Below are 22,701 nucleotides of genomic sequence, written 5' to 3' on the forward strand. Positions count from 1 at the left end.
AGTTAACTTCATGTAGCCCCTCTTACTAAACACATAAATGGTTGGATAAGAGATTTTGATGTTTATTTCCTTGAACTTTTGATCAAAGTGTAACAATTTCAAAATCACAAGAAATATCTTACTATAAGGCAGAATTATTGAAATCAGACTCAGATTATACGGAACATGACGCATTTTTATATACAAGTTTTTGCCATAGTGGCAATATAGAAATATAGATTCCCAATATAGAAAAAATAATAATAATGGCAAAATTTTAAGCAGAATTCAAAAAACAAACAAATGCATTACATACCATCCACAATGCTATATTTCTAGACAAAACAAGACATTTACACCATCTATTTCCAAAACACCTTTTTTTTGTCAGCATCACTGCTTCCTGAAGCCCCGGAGGATCGGATAGATATTCTCAAATGCTTCATAGATCTCAGCTCGCTCTTTGGCTCCTGGAATTTAAGAAATTATGAATTATCAACTCAAAAAACTACATGAGGCTACAAAGTTTGTTTATTTTTTACACAATGAAATAAACCAGAGATAACAGGGGGAGCCATCCACACTGACTCACTTCATCATTAATTCAGATATGGACAAAGTCCTCAAGCACTGCTACACAACAACCAAAGCCTCAATGCCACAGTTGTAGGAGCATTTTAAGAATGATTATCATTTCAAAATGTATAGCCTATGTAGTGTATTAAGTATCATGTGCAGAATAGTTTTGCAGTGCTGCAGAATAAAAACCACAACACAGAGCACTAGGCGCTGGATTTTTGCACCAAGATGGTGAGATAGTGTGGACATTCATTTCTGCATTATGAAAGAAGGAACAGAGAAGCTTAAATTAAAAACATGCACAGAAGGAGTGAGTCTTCATTCTCTGCACAGGACATTATAGTGCAGCAGATAAGTGAAACAATCATGCAAATGGTGATAAAAACATCAAATTTGGCAGAAATACTCCTTAGACACATCTCTTTTGAAAAAACGACTGGCCACTTGACTTTTCAATCGGTGGTCAGGTAGGGGTCAATTGAAGAATTACACAGAGGTCAAAATTAAAAGATGCTCCAATCATATTGAAAAATATTCCACATTATTTGCCTGATCATAAAGATTCCAAAAAGGTATAGTTTGGACTATCTGTGACTGAATTCTATGGAGTTACGGGATTAAAAACATCAAGAATGGTGACGAAGGTCAGTTTCAGCAAAAATCTATTTAAGCATAAAAATTCAAAAAGAAAAAAATAATATAGCACCTTCAACTGCACCACAGACTAAAACAGTTAAATGTGTTCTACAACCCCTGGCAAAAATTATGGAATCACCGGCCTTGGAGGATGTTCATTCAGTTGTTTAATTTTGTAGAAAAAAAGCAGATCACAGACATGACACAAAACTAAAGTCATTTCAAATGGCAACTTTCTGGCTTTAAGAAACACTATAAGAAATCAAGAAAAAAAGATTGTGGCAGTCAGTAAAGGTTACTTTTTTAGACCAAGCAGAGGAAAAAAATATGGACTCACTCAATTCTGAGGAATAAATTATGGAATCACCCTGTAAATTTTCATCCCCAAAACTAACACCTGCATGAAATCACATCTGCTCGTTAGTCTGCATCTAAAAAGGAGTGATCACACCTTGGAGAGCTGTTGCACCAAGTGGACTGACATGAATCATGGCTCCAACGCGAGAGATGTCAATTGAAACAAAGGACAGGATTATCAAACTCTTAAAAGAGGGTAAATCATCACACAATGTTGCAAAAGATGTTGGTTGTTCACAGTCAGCTGTGTCTAAACTCTGGACCAAATACAAACAACATGGGAAGGTTGTTAAAGGCAAACATACTGGTAGATCAAGGAAGACATCAAAGCGTCAAGACAGAAAACTTAAAGCAATATGTGTCAAAATATGAAAATGCACAACAAAACAAATGAGGAACGAATGAGAGGAAACTGAAATCAACGTCTGTGACCGAACTGTACGAAACCGCCTAAAGGAAACGGGATTTACATACAGAAAAGCTAAACAAAGCCATCATTAACACTTAAACAGAAAAAAAACAAGGTTACAATGGCTAAGGAAAAGCAATCGTGGACTGTGAATGACTGGATGAAAGTCATATTCAGTGATGAATCTCGGATCTGCATTGGGCAAGGTGATGATGCTGGAACTTTTGTTGGTGCCGTTCCAATGAGATTTATAAAGATGACTGCCTGAAGAGAACATGTAAATTTCCACAGTCATTGATGATATGGGGCTGCATGTCAGGTAAAGGCACTGGGGAGATGGCTGTCATTACATCATCAATAAATGCACAAGTTTACGATGATATTTTGGACACTTTTCTGATGTTTGGGGATGATGAAATCATTTTTCAAGATGATAATGCATCTTGCCATAAAGCAAAAACTGTGAAAACATTCCTTGCAAAAAGACACATAGGGTCAATGTCATGACATAGGGTCAATGTCAACCAGCAGATTTGATTTCATGCAGGTGTTAGTTTTGGGGATGAAAATTTACAGGGTGATTCCATATTTATTCCTCAGAATTGAGTGAGTCCATATTTTTTTCCTCTGCTTGGTCTAAAAAAGTAACCTTTACTGACTGCCACAATCTTTTTTCTTGATTTCTTATAGTGTTTCTTAAAGCCAGAAAGTTGCCATTTGGAAATGACTTTAGTTTTGTGTCATGTCTGTGATCTGCTTTTTTTCTACAAAATTAAACAACTGAATGAACATCCTCCGAGGCCGGTGATTCCATAATTTTTGCCAGGGGTTGTATTAAACATTAGGTCTCTCTCTTCTAAGTCCCTGTTAGTAAATGATATCATAATTGATCAACATATTGATTTATTCTGCCTTACAGAAACCTGGTTACAGCAGGATGAATATGTTAGTTTAAATGAGTCAACACCCCCGAGTCACACTAACTGCCAGAACGCTCGTAGCACGGGCCGAGGCGGAGGTATTAGCAGCAATCTTCCACTCCAGCTTATTAATTAATCAAAAACCCCAGACAGAGCTTTAATTCATTTGAAAGCTTGACTCTTAGTCTTGTCCATCCAAATTGGAAGTCCCAAAAACCAGTTTTATTTGTTGTTATCTATCGTCCACCTGGTCGTTACTGTGAGTTTCTCTGTGAATTTTCGGACCTTTTGTCTGACTTAGTGTTTAGCTAGGATAAGATAATTATAGTGGGCGATTTAACATCCACACAGATGCTGAGAATGACAGCCTCAACACTGCATTTAATCTATTGTTAGACTCGATTGGCTTTGCTCAAAATGTAAATGAGTCCACCCACCACTTTAATCATACCTTAGATCTTGTTCTGACTTATGGTATGGAAATTGAAGACTTAACAGTATTCCCTGAAAACCCCCTTCTGTCTGATCATTTCTTAATAACATTTACTCTGATGGACTACCCAGCAGTGGGGAATAAGTTTCATTACAGTAGAAGTCTTTCAGAAAGCGCTGTAACTAGGTTTATGGATATGATTCCTTCTTTATGTTCTCTAATGCCATATACCAACACAGGGCAGAGTAGCTACCTAAACTCTGTGAGTGAGATAGATTATCTCGTCAATAGTTTTATATCCTCATTGAGGACAACTTTGGATGCTGTAGCTCCTCTGAAAAAGAGAGCCTTAAATCAGAAGTGCCTGACTCCGTGGTATAACTCACAAACTCGCAGCTTAAAGCAGATAACCCGTAAGTTGGAGAGGAAATGGCATCTCACTAATTTAGAAGATCTTCACTTAGCCTGGAAAAAGAGTCTATTGCCCTATAAAAAAGCCCTCCATAAAGCTAGGACATCTTACTACTCATCACTAATTGAAGAAAATAAGAACAACCCCAGGTTTCTTTTCAGCTCTGTAGCCAGGCTGACAAAGAGTCAGAGCTCTATTGAGCCGAGTATTCCTTTAACTTTAACTAGTAATGACTTCATGACTTTCTTTGCTAATAAAATTTGAACTATTAGAGAAAAAAATTACTCATAACCATCCCAAAGACATATCGTTGTCTTTGGCTGCTTTCAGTGATGCCGGTATTTGGTTAGACTCTCTCTGATTGTTCTGTCTGAGTTATTTTCATTAGTTACTTCCTCCAAACCATCAACATGTCTATTAGACCCCATTCCTACCAGACTGCTCAAGGAAGCCCTACCATTAATTAATGCTTCGATCTTAAATATGAACAATCTATCTTTATTAGTTGGCTATGTACCACAGGCTTTTAAGGTGGCAGTAATTAAACCATTACTTAAAAAGCCATCACTTGACCCAGCTATCTTAGCTAATTATAGGCCAATCTCCAACCTTCCTTTTCTCTCAAAAATTCTTGAAAGGGTAGTTGTAAAACAGCTAACTGATCATCTGCAGAGGAATTATCTATTTGATGAGTTTCAGTCAGGTTTCAGAATTCATCATAGTACAGAAACAGCATTAGTGAAGGTTACAAATGATCTTATGGCCTCAGACAGTGGACTCATCTCTGTACTTGTTCTGTTAGACCTCAGTGCTGCTTTTGATACTGTTGACCATAAAATTTTATTACAGAGATTAGAGCATGCCATAGGCACTGCGAAGCGGTGGTTTGAATCATATTTATCTAATAGATTACAATTTGTTCATGTAAATGGGGAATCTTCTTCACAGACTAAGGTTAATTATGGAGTTCCACAAGGTTCTGTGCTAGGACCAATTTTATTCACTTTATACATGCTTCCCTGAGGCAGTATTATTAGACAGCATTGCTTAAATTTTCATTGTTACGCAGATGATACCCAGCTTTATCTATCCATGAAGCCAGAGGGCACACACCAATTAGCTAAACTGCAGGATTGTCTTATAGACATAAAGACATGGATGACCTCTAATTTCCTGCTTTTAAACTCAGATAAAACTGAAGTTATTGTACTTGGCCCCACAAATCTTAGAAACATGGTGTCTAACCAGATCCTTACTCTGGATGGCATTACCCTGACCTCCAGTAATACTGTGAGAAATCTTGGAGTCATTTTTGATCAGGATAGGATATGTCATTCAATGCGCATATTAAACAAATATGTAGGACTGCTTTTTTGCATTTGCGCAATATCTCTAAAATTAAAAACAAATTCATGCATTTATTTCCTCTAGGCTGGACTACTGTAATTCATTATTATCAGGTTGTCCTAAAAGTTCCCTGAAAAGCCTTCAGTTAATTCAAAATGCTGCAGCTAGAGTACTGACAGGGACTAGAAGGAGAGAGCATATCTCACCCATATTGGCCTCTCTTCATTGGCTTCCTGTTAATTCTAGAATAGAATTTAAAATTATTCTTCTTACTTATAAGGTTTTGAATAATCAGGTCCCATCTTATCTTAGGGACCTCATAGTACCATATCACCCCAATAGAGCGCTTCGCTCTCAGACTGCAGGCTTACTTGTAGTTCCTAGGGTTTGTAAGAGTAGAATAGGAGGCAGAGCCTTCAGCTTTCAGGCTCCTCTCCTCTGGAACCAGCTCCCAATTCGGATCAGGGAGACAGACACCCTCTCTACTTTTAAGATTAGGCTTAAAACTTTCCTTTTTGCTAAAGCTTATAGTTAGGGCTGGATCTTGTGACCCTGAACCATCCCTTAGTTTTGCTGCTATAGACTTAGACTCCTGGGGGGTTCCCATGATGCACTGAGTGTTTCTTTCTCTTTTTGCTCTGTATGCACCACTCTGCATTTAATCATTAGTGATTGATCTCTGCTCCCCTCCACAGCATGTCTTTTTCCTGGTTCTCTCCCTCAGCCCCAACCAGTCTCAGCAGAAGACTGCCCCTCCCTTAGCCTGGTTCTTGCTGGAGGGTTTCTTCGGCTTCCGTTAAAAGGGAGTTTTTCCTTCCCACTGTCGCCAAGTGCTTGCTCACAGGGGGTCGTTTTGACCGTTGGGGTTTTTTTTCCGTAATTATTGTATGGCTTTGCCTTACAATATAAAGCGCCTTGGGGCAAACTGTTTGTTGTGATTTGGCGCTATACTAAATAAAATTGATTTGATTTGATGTGACATATGTTACCCCATAACGTGATAAGTAAGGATGATACATGGTCCAAACTAAACCTTTTTAAAACCATGTTAACTCAACTAGTAATTTGCATCACTTTTTACCAAAACTGGAGCAACTTTAACTTTTGACCCCTGTACAAAATTAAACTGACCTTTTTGCAGAACCTACCCCATCTGCCCTTCCACATTCCTTTCCTTGATACCATATCTACCAGTTACTTCCTCATCACATCTGTTACATTCCCCTACATACAGATTCAAGTCTGCTTCAAGTCACCATTCATTAGTCCTTAGATACGCACTCTACCATCTCATCTTAGTCACTCCAGAAGTCTTCTTTCTCCTTCATCTGACAACCTTCCTTTGGGACATATGCACTGATGATATTCATTCCCCTTCTATTTCTAACTTCACATCCCTGTCAGAGACTCCCTTCACCTCCAACACATTTCTCCATATCCCAATGGAAAATCAAAAATAAAATCACCTTAAGAATCTACAGGTTGAGTTGTCTCAGGTACATCCCAATAAGAATATGCAATGTTAGTCTCATATTCCCTGGGCTATCACTACTTATTAGCCACAATTTGGCTGTTTTTAGCCACAGTGGCGAAGAACCTATTTCATGGTTATACATTTCCTCTGTGTATGTAGTACGTCCTACTACCATGAACAGATTTATTACCCGTCAGGACAACTTTCCCAGAAACAAAGATGAGAAGGACGATGCGAGGTTTCACCATGCGGTAGATGAGACCTGGAAACAGCTCTGGTTCATAACTGCAGAGAGAAAACAGTCTGAGTTAGCTGCATGTATACATAGTATGAATAACTCTTAGGGCTATGTTAAGAAAAAATATACTGCATAATGAGGCTTTTCAGAATAAAGTTGAAATGTCGAGAATAAAGTCAAAATACCATTTCCAAAATAAAGTGAGAATACTCTTGGAGAATATCATTTCCTCGGTCCAGCAGGTCAGTGCCCCTGCTTCTGAAGTGTGTACATCTTTGGAGTGTGAAGGCAACTTTTGGCACAATATCTATCATTCCCTGATATGTATTTATTGTCACATTGTGTTTTTGTGTGAAGAATTTCCTTGTTATTACAATAAAATTTAAGTAAAAATTCACCAATTCAATTATGCATTGATTTGCAGAGGTGACCATATCACAAGTGCCAACGCTGGTAGTTTGAATCTAAAAAGTTTGACTTTATTGATGAAATGCAAAATTATAAGTAAATAAATGGACCCTTATTCCTACCATTATTTTTTTCCTAAATGTGGCCCTGATGCTCCTCAAAATCATCTTTTAAAATAATATAACAACATTGGATATAGTACAAGAAGCAGATTTACACTAAAATTTTGGGGTCAACTTACATGCACAAGCAAGCTTACTGTAATTGGGCCCAATCACCTCAGAGGAGTAGCGGAACAAACAAAAACACATACATTTTTCAAATTGGAGTATGATTACGATATAGTCCGTATACATGGTCTCAGGAAGTTTTACATTTGTTTGCATACCATGAACAAATTTAGGTAAGAACATTTTGATAAAGCTCAGATTTGTGTCAAATGTGCATATGCACAGTTTATGAATGAGAACCGTTGTTTTGGAGTACACATGAAAAGGGCGGGATAGTTCAGAAATGTGCTTCCTTATCAAATGAGGAAGTTTATATTTAAAGGCTACAGTTAAGCAGGCTTTGCATGTGCACTTGCAGGTACGTTACCCATTTTCAAAGCAATACAAAAGATTCAACTTTCAAAACTGCCATCTCAACCAAACATACAGTCGACCGCCATGTAAAAGTCAGTGACCGTTTACATGGACGCCAATAATCCAATTACGTACTGACCTTATTACCTCCACCAAGGAAGTTGGGAGGAGGTTATGCTTTTGCCCCTGTTTGTCTGTCTGTGAACAGTCTGTAACCCACAATTTTTCATATGTCATGATGAAATTTTTACAGAAGACTCGTATCCTAATAGGCAAAACCCAATTCAAGGTCCAAGTCAGTAAAAATCCCCTATCCTCTAACACTGAACAAATATTCAAAAATTCATAACTGTCAAAAAAGACTGAATTTCTTTCGTATATGAGAGCATTATGTAGGATGGTATCCTCTATGGACTGACAAAGCTTGATCTGGATTACCGTACAGATTTTGTGGCATTTAAATTTAACACTGAAAACCCCATTTAATGTATATTTTACATTATATCAATCAAATGTGCCACAATCACTCTCATATTTGAAAGTGAGGTGCAGACTGACACTATCACCTGACAAAGTTTGATCTGGATTGTGAATTTTGTGGATATTTGAATTTAACATCGAAAAGCCCATTTAATGTACATTTTGCATTATATCTCAATCAAAAGTGCCTCGATCACTCATTTCTGACAATGAGGTGCAAATTGGCACTCTCAGTGAATAGTCTGTTTGACCCACATCTGATCTGTATTGTGGATATTTGATTTCAACATTGAAAAGCCCTTTTGGTCTATATTTTAGCTTATGAAAAGCCACTTCTAACAGGACTTTGACCTTGAAAATTTTTTCCAAGGTGAAAATTTGTGGAATTGGTAACTGGTGTTGGCAGAGGTTTGTGCTCTACGAGTGCGGTGCTCTAGTTTGGAATAACACCACATTTGCATTATGGTGTTTATGTGAGTTATTTAAAGAATACACAGCGTAGAGCAGAGCATAGTTTAATTAATGCCTCACAGCCACATTATATTATGTCCTATGATCAGGACTGTCCCTGGTCAAATTGGAGCCCCAAGCAAAGTTTTTTTATGAGCTCCCCCCGGTATATAAACACCAACAACACGACTCCTCAAAAAAGCCTGTGTGTGACCAAATGCCATTTGACAGAATAATTACGTCCACCGAGGACATAATAAAATCATGAGCATTTATTTGTCTGTCTGAATGTCCGTCTGTCTGTTAGCAGGATTACGTCAAAACCACTGCACGCATTTTGACGAAATATTCACCACAGATAGATATCAGGGCATGGAAGGCGCCACTGAATTTGGAGGTGATCTGGATTCTGCATCAAGATTCCACTTTATATAGCTCTGGAAGGATTACTTCAAAACTACCTCATGGATTCTCACCAAGTTTGCACCACAGATATATGGAAGACTCCACTGAATTTTGGAGGTGATCTGATCCGGATTATGACTTCATTTGAGTTAAAGTAATCAGAAAATACTATTTACATGGTGATGTCTCATTCAGAATATGCTCTTAATGAGATTACTGTCCATGTAAACGAAACTACCGTTGATCCATGTAACCCTTCTACCTGCTGAACTGCTGGTGGGTTAGAACCAATCCCTCTAGTCTGATGGGGAAGAAGACATCACAGCTTGCCACCATGTTCTGGATCTTGAAGTCCAGGAAGCGAGCAGGAAAACCAAGCTTTTGCACCACACGGGCATATTTCCGTGCTGCCAGCCTCGACTGCTCCTCACTGAATGCATGCGCACAAACGTGTGTGGGGAAGACAATCATTTTGAAAAATGCAATGCTACAGAGCCACCACCAATTACGATAGCTAGTGAGACAGACCTCTTTGCTCCAGTGCAGACCATCTTTCCTGAGCTGAAGATCAGTGCTGTGGTTCGTGGCTCTCTGATCCTCATGATAACGGCAGCAAAACGCTGAAACGGAAGGAGCACAAGTTCAACACCGTCACTGTGAATAGGACAATCTGCATCATCTCTGCTGTACTATGTGGGCTTTTGCCCCAGTCCACTGCCCGTAGAAGAGTACACCAGACCCTTTACTCTCTCCTTGCAGGTGGTGAGCCCACATGGAGGTGACACCATGTTATTTATTTGGCCTGAGCCCATCCGAGCCCCATGGCTGTGACTATGGCCAGCAGGTGCTCGCCCTCCCATGTCTGGCTCCAGGAGGAGGCTCCAGGTTCTCTGTCCTTACTTGTGTCCATTATGAAGGGTGTTTCTGAATCGCCCTTTGTTTGTCTCCTCCCCTAGGACCAATTTGCCGAGAGCACCCCTAACAGGAGCTAATGCTTCAGAAAACACAGCTCTCAACATCACTGGAGCACACAAACCCTTCACCACAGTAAAGTGTCAATTCACACGACCAAAGTAGGAGCTGGGTCCACATTCTCGACATTGCATTCATCAGGCCTGTTTCTGGTAGGTGTTTGACTCCACCAGGGCTGCCCCTTGTCACAGTCCTATTTGAGATGTTCATGGACAGCATTTCAAGGTGCAGTCAGGACTGGAAGATGTCCAGTTTGGTGACCTCAGAACCACAGCTCTCCGTTTTGTGGTTTATCAGTCAGTGACCTCCAATGTGTGCTGGGTAGGTTTGAGGCAGAGTGTGAAGCAACAGAGGTGAGGATCAGCACCACCCAACCATGTTCCTTTGATGGAAAAGGGTGGATTGTCCCCTCTGCATCAGGAGAAAGTTATTGTCCAAAGTGGAGGAATTTAGCGTCAGGTTTGTCATGAGTGGGGGTAACTTGGAGAATGAGATCAATAGAAGGACTAGGGATGCATCTGATGTCCTGTGGATGCTGTAGCAGATCATCGTGGTGAAGAAAGCGCTGAGCCAGAAGGTGATCCTATGCCAGCAGTTACTGTGCAAAAGGCAGAGTAGAGCCTGGATGCCCGATTGCAAGGACAACATATTGACAGACACCCCAACTTACACCTACGGTCAACTTCTTTGGGGAGAACCTACAAACTCCACATAGAGAGGACCAGAGGGTGGGCACAACCATTCAGTATCTTACGTGTAATCTACCCTTGCACGGTTTACAGTATCAACTATAGTTGTCCTAGTCAAAATTTCAGCAGCAGTGTTGTGGATTGCCTGATGACTTTTAATGTTTCCATGTGCCAAGCCAGAAAAGAAAACATCCCAATAATCAGTTCCTGCAGACAACAAAGCCTAAATTAGTATCATATCACCACCCAGAGACAGAACTGATCTAATCATTTTAAAATTACCTAAGTGAGAAAGGGCAGTCCTAGTCACATCTAACATGTAACTCAAAGTCTGATCAAAAAATGACAACAACATTCTTAAGGGCCCCTTCACACACAGAGCAAATTTTGTCGAATTGCGCATTAAGTGCGTATGAAGCAGGAATCGTATGCAAACCGTGTAATTTCATAGCTGCTTCCAACAGCTCATACACCTGTTGCTACAACTATTTGTGCAAACCAACGGCTGAAAGAGAGTGTGCGCTGTGCGAGCCCGTCGAACCCTCTTGCGGCAGGTGTCGGCCCAAATTCCGTTTGACCACATGAACATCTAACATCGCTCGCATGTGCAATTAGGAAAATGTGTGGCCATTCATGCTCTTGGCACGACAACAGTCTGCAAACATCACTGTTGTACTAGCAGTGAAATTTGTCTAAGTGCTCCGCGACTGTGGCTTTGGTGTGTGCGCGAAAAAACTGGACAGGAGGTGTGGTTGCCCACTGAAGCAGCTGTAGAGACCTGTCATTCTGGACATCCCATGCTGGGAAACAAGTACTGTGTTTGGATAGACATGGACTAACAACTGACCACTGGTGCGTGCATGTGTCCATTGCTGTCATCAAGTGGACATGAAATAAAAACATATCACTGTGGCGATGAGCTGCAGCGCACACTGCGTGCACATGGACAGGATGCCCCCAGGTTGAATGACCATTGGATCATAACCGCAGCAGGCGATCTGACCGTCACGTCACCCACGTAAGCTCTGTTCCACATGACGCAGTGTCCTGCGGCGCACCGTCCACAAGCAAACCCTGTTGACAGGACTCGTCCAACAGATGTTGACATGAATGAGTTGAGCGAACTGCTTCTCATTCATGTCATTTCATGACTGTGCGTCAGTGACCATGGGTCATCTACAGACGAACCATATTTGTATTGTCCACTTTGATGAGAGGGATTCAATACAACGTGATGTTTTATATGGTGCGTCGTTTTATTTATTTAAAATATGTCCATGGTCCTCCTGATATGAGCAGGGTTTCCCGCACCGGTCACAGGACAGAAATGGTAGCTCACTGGTAAAGTTTCCAACGGGCAATTAGAGCTTTTGGACAGGAGCGGGTTCGAATCCCATGGTGAATTTTTATTTTTATTTTTTCACCCCATCGAGCAGCTGCTGGGAAAAGATGCTGTGTTCCCGTGTGCACTGAACTGTTGCAGCAGTATTTGTTCTTATTTTTATTACTGTTTTCTTCACAGCAGCTGCACAATGTGTAATCACATCGTGGCAGCTGGTGCACTGTGTTCCTGAAGGCATGAACCGTCACACAACTCGTGCATGCCTTGCCATCGGCACAATGTTTCCTGGTGCGCATAATTCAAACTGATTTGCACTGTTCACTGTATTCAACCAAATTGCAAAGCTTTCAGGTAACAAGTTGATTACCCCACAAATGATTTAGAGTGAATGATGTGACCCGTATGCCTTATGAATAAAATACATGGCCTTGTTGCTAAGATAACAAGCTCATTTAAAGCTGTGTGTAATGAATGCCACACCTGCTCCTAATTGCCATCATGCGTGGATAAAATTATTCCCTGTAACAAACACAGACACAATCCAGCGAACTGCTTCTCATTCAGTAATGCAACCACACATGCTCCTAACTTCCATCACCAATCCAGCATCCACAACCACCCAGCAGGTGGCAGTGTTCAGCAGGTGGCAGACAGATCTAAGAGTTGCTGTTTGTGTTGATTTGGTGCATGAAAGTTCATTTGAATTTCTGCACCTTGGGGTTGTACTCGGCATTCCTGGCTTGGAGTGCAATGAACTTTAGGTCCAGAGGACATCCCAGTTTACTGTGGAGACGATATTCCTGCATACAAATACACAAACAACTCAAAATCAGAAAAATAACTTGGCTCAACTCATTTTCACAATTTGCAATCTTTTGTACTCAGAGTTTGTGCCTGGCTTTGCATCTTGAGTCACTTTCTAAAAAAAATTATGAATGCACCATCATACACAGAAACATGATGACTAAGCAGGAGTGGTCACTTAAGATCAAATATTTAAATTGAAAAGATGGAAAAGATTTACCTTCTTTTCTTGTAGTACACATTCATATTGCCTGACCATCTATGGCTGGCCAATTGAGTCTTTCTTGAACATACAGGCATCAGGTTACTTTTACCAAAACATTATTTCACCCAATAACATGCACAAAAACACCCTGGCTGCTGGAAATGGTGTCATTACATTGTGTGTCCAAAAGAGGGCGCATGGGTGGGACCCCTCACATCACTCCTTGGTCACATTACAAGAGACTGACACAAAGTGACTAGCTGCCATTCATTTTCAATCAGAATTGGTGTTTTACAGCAACAAGAGACAACTGGTCATTATGCTGCCAACTATATGGGGCCAAAACAGATGAGAAATCTATTTTATGCAAATTATGAACAATGTGACATGACGAATGCCAATCCAAATGACGATAGCATAATGGCGGTGTGACATACGTTGGTTGATATTTATTGTTACTCACAAATTCATGTTTAAACTGTAAAGATCAAAGAATTACATTTATTTGTCATGAGGGTTTGATAAAACATTAGGAATCAGTCATTTTTTAGAATGTATACAGCAGGTAGAATAATTGGAACACGTCACCATTTTTCTCAATAAGTATATTTCTAAAGGTGCTATTGACATGAAATTTTCACCAGATGTTGGTAACAACCCAAGTAATCCATAGATGCAAAGAAATCAAAACAAATAACTACAAAAATTAAGTTATGTGTCATAAAATGTAATGACAGGGAAAGTATTGAACACGCTTAGTGAAATTTATTTAATACTTAGTACAAAAGCCTTCGATGGTAATGAAGCGTCAAGCTGTCTCCTGTATGGAGACACATGCATTGCTCAGGTGTGATTTTGGCCCATTCTTCCACAAAGTCTTCAAATCTTGAAGGTTCTGTGGACCTCTTCTATGAATTCTGATGTTAGTTCTTTCCATAGATGTTGTGTTGTATTCAAGTCAGGTGATTGGCAGGGCCATTCTAGCAAATTATTTTCATTCTCTGAAACCAACAGTTTCCCTTGGTTGTCTGTTTGGGATCACTGTCTTGCTGAAATGTCCACCCTCTTTCATCTTCATCATCCTGGTAGATGGCAGTAGATTTAATGTCTCGGTACACGTTTTCATTCATCCTTTCTTCAGTTATCAGAATTGATTTTTTTGCCAAGTAAGTTCTCACATACAAGGAATTTGATCTGATGTCATTGGTGAATAAACAACAATAAAAAGAAAATACTTCTGTAAGAAGTAATAGGTGCAAACACAACAATAAAAAGAAAAGTAAAAAATAAATACTTCTGTAAGAAGTAAAGGAGTCCAAATAGACAAAATGGGCAAAACTAGTTTACTGTCAAATAGATATAGTGGACTGGGCCTATGCAGGCATGCAGATGAACAGTACAGGGATGATCATTCTGTACTTTGTGGAGTGGGGGAGCAGGGTAAATGGGCTTTTACCCCATCATGAGATGTTCTTGTGCGACACCTTGGTAAAGATTCATTGTTTTACACACCATCAGTTGGGACTGAACCAACTGATATTAATTTGCAAGGGGCAGGATTGCTTCTAATTCCTGATAGGTTTCAGCTGGTGTGTTGGTTTCCATGTCTTTTTGCACCTCTCTTTCTTCAGGTATTCAATTACTTTTTTCCTGTGTCATTCACATTATTACACATAACTTAAATTAGGACAACTATTTTGATTTCTTTGTGTGTAATTACTTGGGTTGTTACCGGCACCGGGTGAAATTTCATGTCAATAGCACATTTAGAAATATATTTACTGAGGAAAAATTGTGACGTGTTTGGTACTTGTTTTACCCGCTGCATTAATATATACAATTTTTTAACCCTCTAATATTTGTATCAGCTCTCAAAAATTCACATTTGTCATGCTCTACTCATTGGATCTGTAAGAACATGTTGGTAATATGGGGCAGTACCAGTTACAGGTTGCAATGAAGCATTCATGACCTACTGCAGTTGTGGGGTGATTCCTGATTTCTCTGTCATAGGGGTCATTGGGGTCATGGGTGTCATGGGACAAAAGGGTGTTGCGGTCCATCCCTAGTCCCATTGTGTTTGAACCCTCTGAGCGCTCAGTTGCCACTGTAGAACCCGGAGACCTGTCTGTTTACGTCCAATACACTATCCTGAGATCATTGAGATCTTCATTCTGGGTCTCTGCTCGTTCCGTGTTTTCACCTGAAACAAACCAAATTCCAGTGTTATGAAATGTTTTTAACCATATGTCTACTCATTAGCACAAATTTGTAACTAAAAGCTTTCTGTGGACTTGTTGTTTCTGCACCTGTTTTGTCCTGAATTGCCTCAGTTGTGCTGAGGTCATCAGGTAGGAAACTGAGGTCTAGCTCATCACTAATCTCTTTGCTCAGCCCTGCTCCCGTCTTCATGGACGAGAAGGAGGGGTCTTCGAGTGAGGAGGTGGAGCTCTGGGGCGGGTGGGCAGGGCTATGCAGGCCCAGCCCCTCCTCCAAAATGAAGCTGGAGTCCTGCAGAGCAAAATACAGGGATGTCCATGATTTGCAACATTTAGTTTGGTTCCGGTTTCCATGCCAAAGTGTTTCAGGTATTTACTCATTGGCTATCTACATGGTCCATCAGAAGAGTATCACAGCTGAACAAGAAGAATCGGAGAGTGCAAACCAAGCGGCAAGTTTCAATGATCTCAGATGAAGCCCTACTGGAAGAAGAAAAAGTTGCAGTTCCTTGACTGACCGCGTGAGGCTGGCTCTAAAATAGAGCACATTCCCATAGGAGTCCATGTTAAAATGTCAAACTTTAGAGCAGAAATAAGAGGTTATAGCCTGGTACAAAAAAACAAAAAAAAAAACAAATGAAAAAACCCACCAACAACAAAAAAAAAAAAAAAACATTTTGGTCTGTATAGTTTGCTCTTCTGTGACAAGTGTACAGGGGGTGATTTTTTAAAATATCTAACTTCTTAGTTTAAGACCTTTTAAGCAATAAATTTTTGTATAATTGTGGATGCGGTAACTCTGAGCGACAGTGACTGAGCCAAGTGTCTCCGCTTCTCATAGCCTCCAACCATAGCTCAGTGTCGGCTAGATGCAGCTCCTAACTGTTGTGCAGGCTGGATCCGTTTCATTTGGAGTATTTTATTACAAACACTTGCAATAACATACCTGCTAACATTTGAATTTTACCAATATGGGATGCGAGTGCCAAGGGCGTGACGTGTAACTGGCGGGGTCCGGGGGCACACCTGGATCCACACAAATGCAGGACTAATGGGCGTCCCACACACAGTCCTGCAGGATGCAGGACATGGGGGTAATGCCAACAGCCCCGCCTAATGCGGGGCTGTCTTGTTGTGAGGTGAAACATCCCAACAGACCATCTCAGACATCTCCCCTGCAATATTCACACAGAGTTAAATTCTCATCAGATTTAATGTTGTTTGCTAATGGCATTAGCACTTTTAATAGCTGTTGGCATCCTGATCCATTTAGCCATGTTATTAATGATTACTGAGAAAATAATGGCTCATAACTTTTTAATGTCGACAGCAAAGTAACCATTGTGAGAACCACTAAGCAATCCACAAAAATATGATTTAACCATATGGGGCCGACGGCGTTGTATACGACGTTAAGACCAAGCTTTACTAAATTATAAATATACTCAACAAAATATAAACGCAACACTTTTGGTTTTGCTCCCATTTTGTATGAGATGAACTCAAAGATCTAAAACTTTTTCCACATACACAATATCACCATTTCCCTCAAATATTATTCACAAACCAGTCTAAATCTGTGATAGTGAGCACTTCTCCTTGCTGAGATAATCCATCCCACCTCACAGGTGTGCCATATCAAAATGCTGTTTAGACACCATGATTAGTGCACAGGTGTGCCTTAGACTGTCCACAATAAAAGGCCACTCTGAAAGGTGCAGTTTTGTTTTATTGGGGGGGGGATACCAGTTCAGTATCTGGTGTGACCACCATTTGCCTCATGCAGTGCAACACATCTCCTTCGCATAGAGTTGATCAGGTTGTCAATTGTGGCCTGTGGAATGTTGGTCCACTCCTCTTCAATGGCTGTGTGAAGTGCTGGATATTGGCAGGAACTGGTACACCGCTGTCGTATACGCCGTCCAGAGCATTCCAAACATGCTCATGGGTGACATGTCCGGTGAGTATGCCGGCCATGCAAGAACTAGGACATTTTCAGCTTCCAAGAATTGTGTACAGATCCTTGCAACATGGGGCCGTGCATTATCCTGCTGCAACATGAGGTGATGTTCTTGGATGTAAGGCACAACAATGGGCCTCAGGATCTCGTCACAGTATCTCTGTGCATTCAAAATGCCATCAATAAAATGCACCTGTGTTCTTCGTCCATAACAGACGCCTGCCCATACCATAACCCCACCGTCACCATGGGCCACTCGATCCACAACATTGACATCAGAAAACCGCTCACCCACACGACGCCACACACACTGTCTGCCATCTGCCCTGGACAGTGTGAACCGGGATTCATCCGTGAAGAGAACACCTCTCCAACGTGCCAAACGCCAGCGAATGTGAGCATTTGCCCACTCAAGTCGGTTACGACGACGAACTGGAGTCAGGTCGAGACCCCAATGAGGACGACGAGCATGCAGATGAGCTTCCCTGAGACGGTTTCTGACAGTTTGTGCAGAAATTCTTTGGTTATGCAAACCGATTGTTTCAGCAGCTGTCCGAGTGGCTGGTCTCAGACAATCTTGGAGGTGAACATGCTGGTTGTGGAGGTCCTGGGCTGGTGTGGTTACACGTGGTCTGCATTTGTGAGGCTGGTTGGATGTACTGCCAAATTCTCTGAAACGCCTTTGGAGACGGCTTATGGTAGAGAAATGAACATTCAATACACGAGCAACAGCTCTGGTTGACATTCCTGCTGTCAGCATGCCAATTGCACGCTCCCTCAAATCTTGCGACATCTGTGGCATTGTGCTGTGTGATAAAACTGCACCTTTCAGAGTGGCCTTTTATTGTGGGCACTCTAAGGCACACCTGTGCACTAATCATGGTGTCTAATCAGCATCTTGATATGGCACACCTGTGAGGTGGGATGGATTATCTCAGCAAAGGAGAACTGCTCACTATCACAGATTTAGACTGGTTTGTGAACAATATTGAGGGAAATGGTGATATTGTGTAAGTGGAAAAAGTTTTAGAGCTTTGAGTTCATCTCATACAAAATGGGAGCAAAACCAAAAGTGTTGCGTTTATATTTTTGTTGAGTGTAAGTTTTTAATGATATGAGATAGAAACTTACCAGCCATCGGCCATCTTTGTACTCCTCATAGAAGCTGTGTGATAACGTACGCAATGTGAGTTTCCAATTGGAATTGGTTCACCGTCACATGGTTTTCCAAAATCCAATCGTAGGGCAGATTCACCTCACGTGAAAAGCCAAAGATCGTTTTCAGGAGTGATATGTTACTAGGTGGCCCGTTTGAATAGCCCCCTAGGTGCTCCAATGAGTACATATTATTGGGCTCCAAATGCGCCCTGCACCATTAAGCACAGCGATCACTGAAAGCAGACGGAGCGCCTCTGATGACAATCTCACGTGCTCAGACAAAGAGTGTGTAACTATCAGGATTGCTCCACTAGTTTGCATGTGAATGTTACTGGATAACTCTGTTGCTTTGACCATGAAGACAAAAAACACATAGACCATTTTGTATATATTGTTCAAAATGTGCATTTGTGTTTATTGTTTGAACCTTTTGTTGTACAGTCTTTCACACAAGACCTCAAATTACCTTTATAAAGTGTCAAAACAGTTGTTTATTATAGTTTGCTGTGTGTTTTGAATAAATGTGTGTGGAAAATTATTTTCCGCTTTACTTTTTCCTTCCTTATTTTTGACTGTAAACCTTTATTACACTTATAAAACACAACAAAAGCATATATATTCTGAAAGCACAGGTTGTCCTGAAAAAAAAAAGAGACATAAAACTTGATTGTGGGATGCAGGGAGAGCTGTTAACAGCAATAATAAAACATTTATGCCAGGTGAGTGAACTGTCCAAAAAATGCCCTCGGACCCCAGAGGGTTAATAAACACCCAAACTGAGGTAACCCTGTTAGCTTAGCTGGTTCAGACTTGAAGAGAGGGAGGCATGTTCAAGCTCCTTCTGTCAAACATGGCTCCACCCACGCTCCACCCCTTTATGCATTAATAAGATCGCTGTGCAGCTGCTGCCAACATGGCAATACAGAGATATGGGTTTCATATGGACTGTTCTGGGTCTAAAACATACTGGTGACATCACACAGGCTTTGTCCAGGATATATCCAGTCTGTGGTGCAAACCTTCGGAGGGAGCCTCTTACCAATTATGGGTTAAAGGTACAGGGTGTCAATAGGCAGGGCAGGCAATTGCTTGGGGCCTCCAGCCCTCCTGGAGGCCTGAGGGCAGACAAACTTTGAGCCAATTCAGAACCAAAACTCAGCCACATGGGGTGTGCAGCCAGCACATTCTGAGTGCCGGTCCCAAGCCCGGATAAATGAGGAGGGTTGCGTCAGGAAGGACATCCGCGTAAAACAAGCCAACCCAACTATGCAGACTCAGAATCAAATTCCCATACCGGATCGGAGGAAAGTAAGAGCAGGAGCATCGGCGGTGGGTACAAGTAGTTGTACCATGGTGAGGACAGGAAGAGAAATGGTGTTGGGGTCATTTTAAAGGAAGAGTATGTTAAAAGTGTGTTGGAGGTTAAGCGAGTATCTGACAGGGTGATGAGTGTAAAGTTGGAAATTGAAGGGGTGATGATGAATATCATCAGTGCATATGCCCCACAGGTAGGTTGTGAGATGAAGGAGAAAAAAAGATTTCTGGAGTGTGTTAGATGAGGTAGTGGAGAGTGTGCCCAAGCATGAAAGAGTGGTGATAGGAGCAGACTTCAATGGGCATGTTGGTGAAGGGAACAGAGGTGATGAGGAAGTAATGGGTAGATATGGTATCAAGGATAGGAATGGGGAAGGACAGATGGTAGTTGATTTTGCAAAAAGGATGGAAATGGCTGTGGTGAATACCTACTTTAAGAAAAGGGAGGAGCACAGGGTAACATATAAGAGTGGAGGAAGGTGCACACAGGTGGACTACATTCTTTATAGGAGATGCAAGCTAAAAGAAATCACAGACTGTAAGGTGGTAGCAGGAGAGTGTCACTAGACAGCATAGGATGGTTGTTTGTAGGATGACTTTAGAGGTAAAGAAGAAGAAGAGAGTGAGAGCTCAACAAAGGATCAGATGGTGGAAGCTGAAGGAGGAAGACTGTTGTGTGAAATTTAGTGAGCAGGTGAGAGAAGCACTGGTTGGAGGGGAAGCAATTTTGGACAACTGGAAAAGTACTGCAGATGTGGTCAGGGAGACAGCTAGGGCAGTACTGGGTATGACATCTGGACAGTGGAAGGAAGACAAGGAGACTTGCGGTGGAATGAAGAGGTCCAGGAAAGCATAAGGAGAAAGAGGATGGCGAAAAAGTTTTGGGATAGTCGGAGAGATGAAGAAAGTAGACAGGAGTACAAGGAGATGCGGCGTAAGGCGAAAAGAGAAGTGGCAAAAGCAAAGGAAAAGGCATATTGCGAGCTGTACAAGAAGTTGAATAGTAAGGAAGGAGAAAAGGACTTGTACCGATTGGCCAGACAAAGGGACAGAGCTGGAAAGGATGTGCAGCAGGTTAGGGTGGTAAAAGATGCACATGGTAATGTGCTGACAAGTGAGGAGTGCATGCTGAGAAGGTGGAGGGAATATTTTGAAGAGCTGATGAATAAAGAAAATGAGCGAGAGAAAAGGCTGGATGATGTGGTGAGAGTAAATCAGGAAGTACAAGAGATTAGTAAGGAAGAAGTGAGGGCTGCTATGAAGAGGATGAAGAGTGGAAAGGCAGTTGGTCCAGATGACATTCCAGTGGAGGCATGGAAATGTCTAGGAGAGATGGCAGTAGAGTTTCTAACCAGATTGTTTAATAAAATCTTGGAAAGTGAGAGGATGCCTGAGGAGTGGAGACGAAGTGTGCTGGTTCCTATTTTCAAGAACAAGGGTGATGTGCAGAGCTGCAGTAACTACAGAGGCATAAAGCTGATCAGCCACAGCATGAAGTTATGGGAAAGAGTAGTAGAAGCTAGGCTTAGAAAACAGGTGAAGATCTGTGAGCAGCAATATGGTTTCATGCCGAGAAAGAGCACTACAGATGCAATGTTTGCTTTGAGAATACTGTTGGAAAAGTACAGATTAGGACAGAAAGAGTTACATTGTGTGTTTGTGGACTTAGAAAAAGCTTATGATAGGGTGCCAAGAGAAGAGTTGTGGCATTGTATGAGGAAGTCTGGAGTGGCAGAGAAGTATGTTAGGGTAGTGCAGGACATGTACAAGAATAGTGTGACAGCAGTGAGATGCGCAGTCGGAATGACAGACTCATTCAAGGTGGAGGTGGGTTTACACCAAGGATCAGCTCTGAGTCCTTTCTTGTTTGCAGTGGTGATTGACAGGTTGATGGATGAGATCAGACAGGAGTCCCCATGGACTATAATGTTTGCAGATGACATTGTGATCTATAGTGAGAGCAGAGAGCAAGTTGAGTCTAGTCTGGAGAAGTGGAGATATGCTTTGGAGAGAAGGGGGAATGAAAGTCAGTAGAAGCAAGACTGAGTACATGTGTGAATGAGAGGGAGCCCAGTGGAATAGTGCAGTTACAAGGAGTAGAAGTGGTGAAAGTAGATGAGTTTAAATATTTGGGGTCAACTGTTCAAAGTAATGGAGAGTGTGGTAGAGAGGTGAAGAAGAGAGTGCAGGCAGGGTGGAGTGGGTGGAGAAAGGTGGCAGGATTGATTTGTGACCGAAGAATATCAGTAAGAGTGAAGGGGAAAGTTTACAAAACAGTAGTGAGACCAGCTATGTTGTATGGTTTAGAGATGGTGGCACTAACAAAAAGACAGGAGGCAGAGCTGGAGGTGGCAGAGCTGAAGATGTTGAGATTCTCTTTGGGAGTGACAAGAATGGACAAGATTAGGAATGAACATATCAGAGGGACAGCTCAGGTGGGACGGTTTGGAGACAAAGTCAGAGAGGCGAGATTGAGATGGTTTGGACATGTGCAGAGGAGGGACCTAGGGTATATAGGGAGAAGGATGCTGAGTATGGAGCCACCAGGCAGGAGGAGAAGAGGGAGACCAAAGAGGAGGTTCATGGATGTGCTGAGAGAGGACATGCAGGTGGTTGGTGTAACAGAGGAAGATACAGAGGACAGGGTGAGATGGAAACAATTGATCTGCTGTGGCGACCCCTAACAGGAACAGCCGAAAGACAAAGAAAGAAGAACATGATATCTCAATCTCAATTTATTTATAAAGCACTTTAAAATGCACCAACAACCAAAGCGCTGTACACAACAAAAACAGGCAAGTTAAAATAATTTAATAAATAAAAAGTTACAGTTAAAAACAAAAACACACACACACACACACACACACACACAAAAAAACAGTGTCAAGCTGTGTTAAAAGCCAAAGAGAAAAAATGTGCTTTAAGAG

General features: G+C 41.4%; 1 protein-coding gene across 1 annotated transcript; it reads right to left on the reverse strand.

The window, feature by feature from the left end:
- Nucleotides 1–55: 55 nt before the first annotated feature.
- Nucleotides 56–15,586, reverse strand: tbpl2 (TATA box binding protein like 2). Its single transcript, XM_034195585.1, has 7 exons — nucleotides 15,433–15,586; nucleotides 15,100–15,326; nucleotides 12,828–12,914; nucleotides 9,640–9,731; nucleotides 9,374–9,541; nucleotides 6,737–6,831; nucleotides 56–449 (listed from the first exon to the last, which is right to left on the reverse strand). The coding sequence occupies exons 2-7, from the start codon at nucleotides 15,196–15,198 to the stop codon at nucleotides 373–375; spliced, it is 618 nt and encodes a 205-aa protein (XP_034051476.1). The 5' UTR covers nucleotides 15,199–15,326; nucleotides 15,433–15,586; the 3' UTR covers nucleotides 56–372.
- Between the last annotated feature and the right edge of the window lie 7,115 nt (nucleotides 15,587–22,701).

Source organism: Thalassophryne amazonica, chromosome 19 (assembly GCF_902500255.1).
Source record: "Thalassophryne amazonica chromosome 19, fThaAma1.1, whole genome shotgun sequence".
NCBI classification, from domain to species: Eukaryota; Metazoa; Chordata; class Actinopteri; order Batrachoidiformes; family Batrachoididae; genus Thalassophryne; species Thalassophryne amazonica.

What these genes read in the sequence shown, in the direction of transcription:
- tbpl2 (XM_034195585.1), bottom strand. Translation starts at nt 15,198, where the DNA reads ATGGGACTAGGGATGGACCGCAACACCCTTTTGTCCCATGACACCCAT. An exon ending in GGAATCACCCCACAACTGCA is followed by an intron (nt 12,915 to 15,099) that starts GTAGGTCATGAA and finishes ATTTGTATGCAG; the next exon opens with GAATATCGTCTCCACAGTAA. An exon ending in ACCCACCAGCAGTTCAGCAG is followed by an intron (nt 6,832 to 9,373) that starts GTAGAAGGGTTA and finishes TTCTCTCTGCAG; the next exon opens with TTATGAACCAGAGCTGTTTC.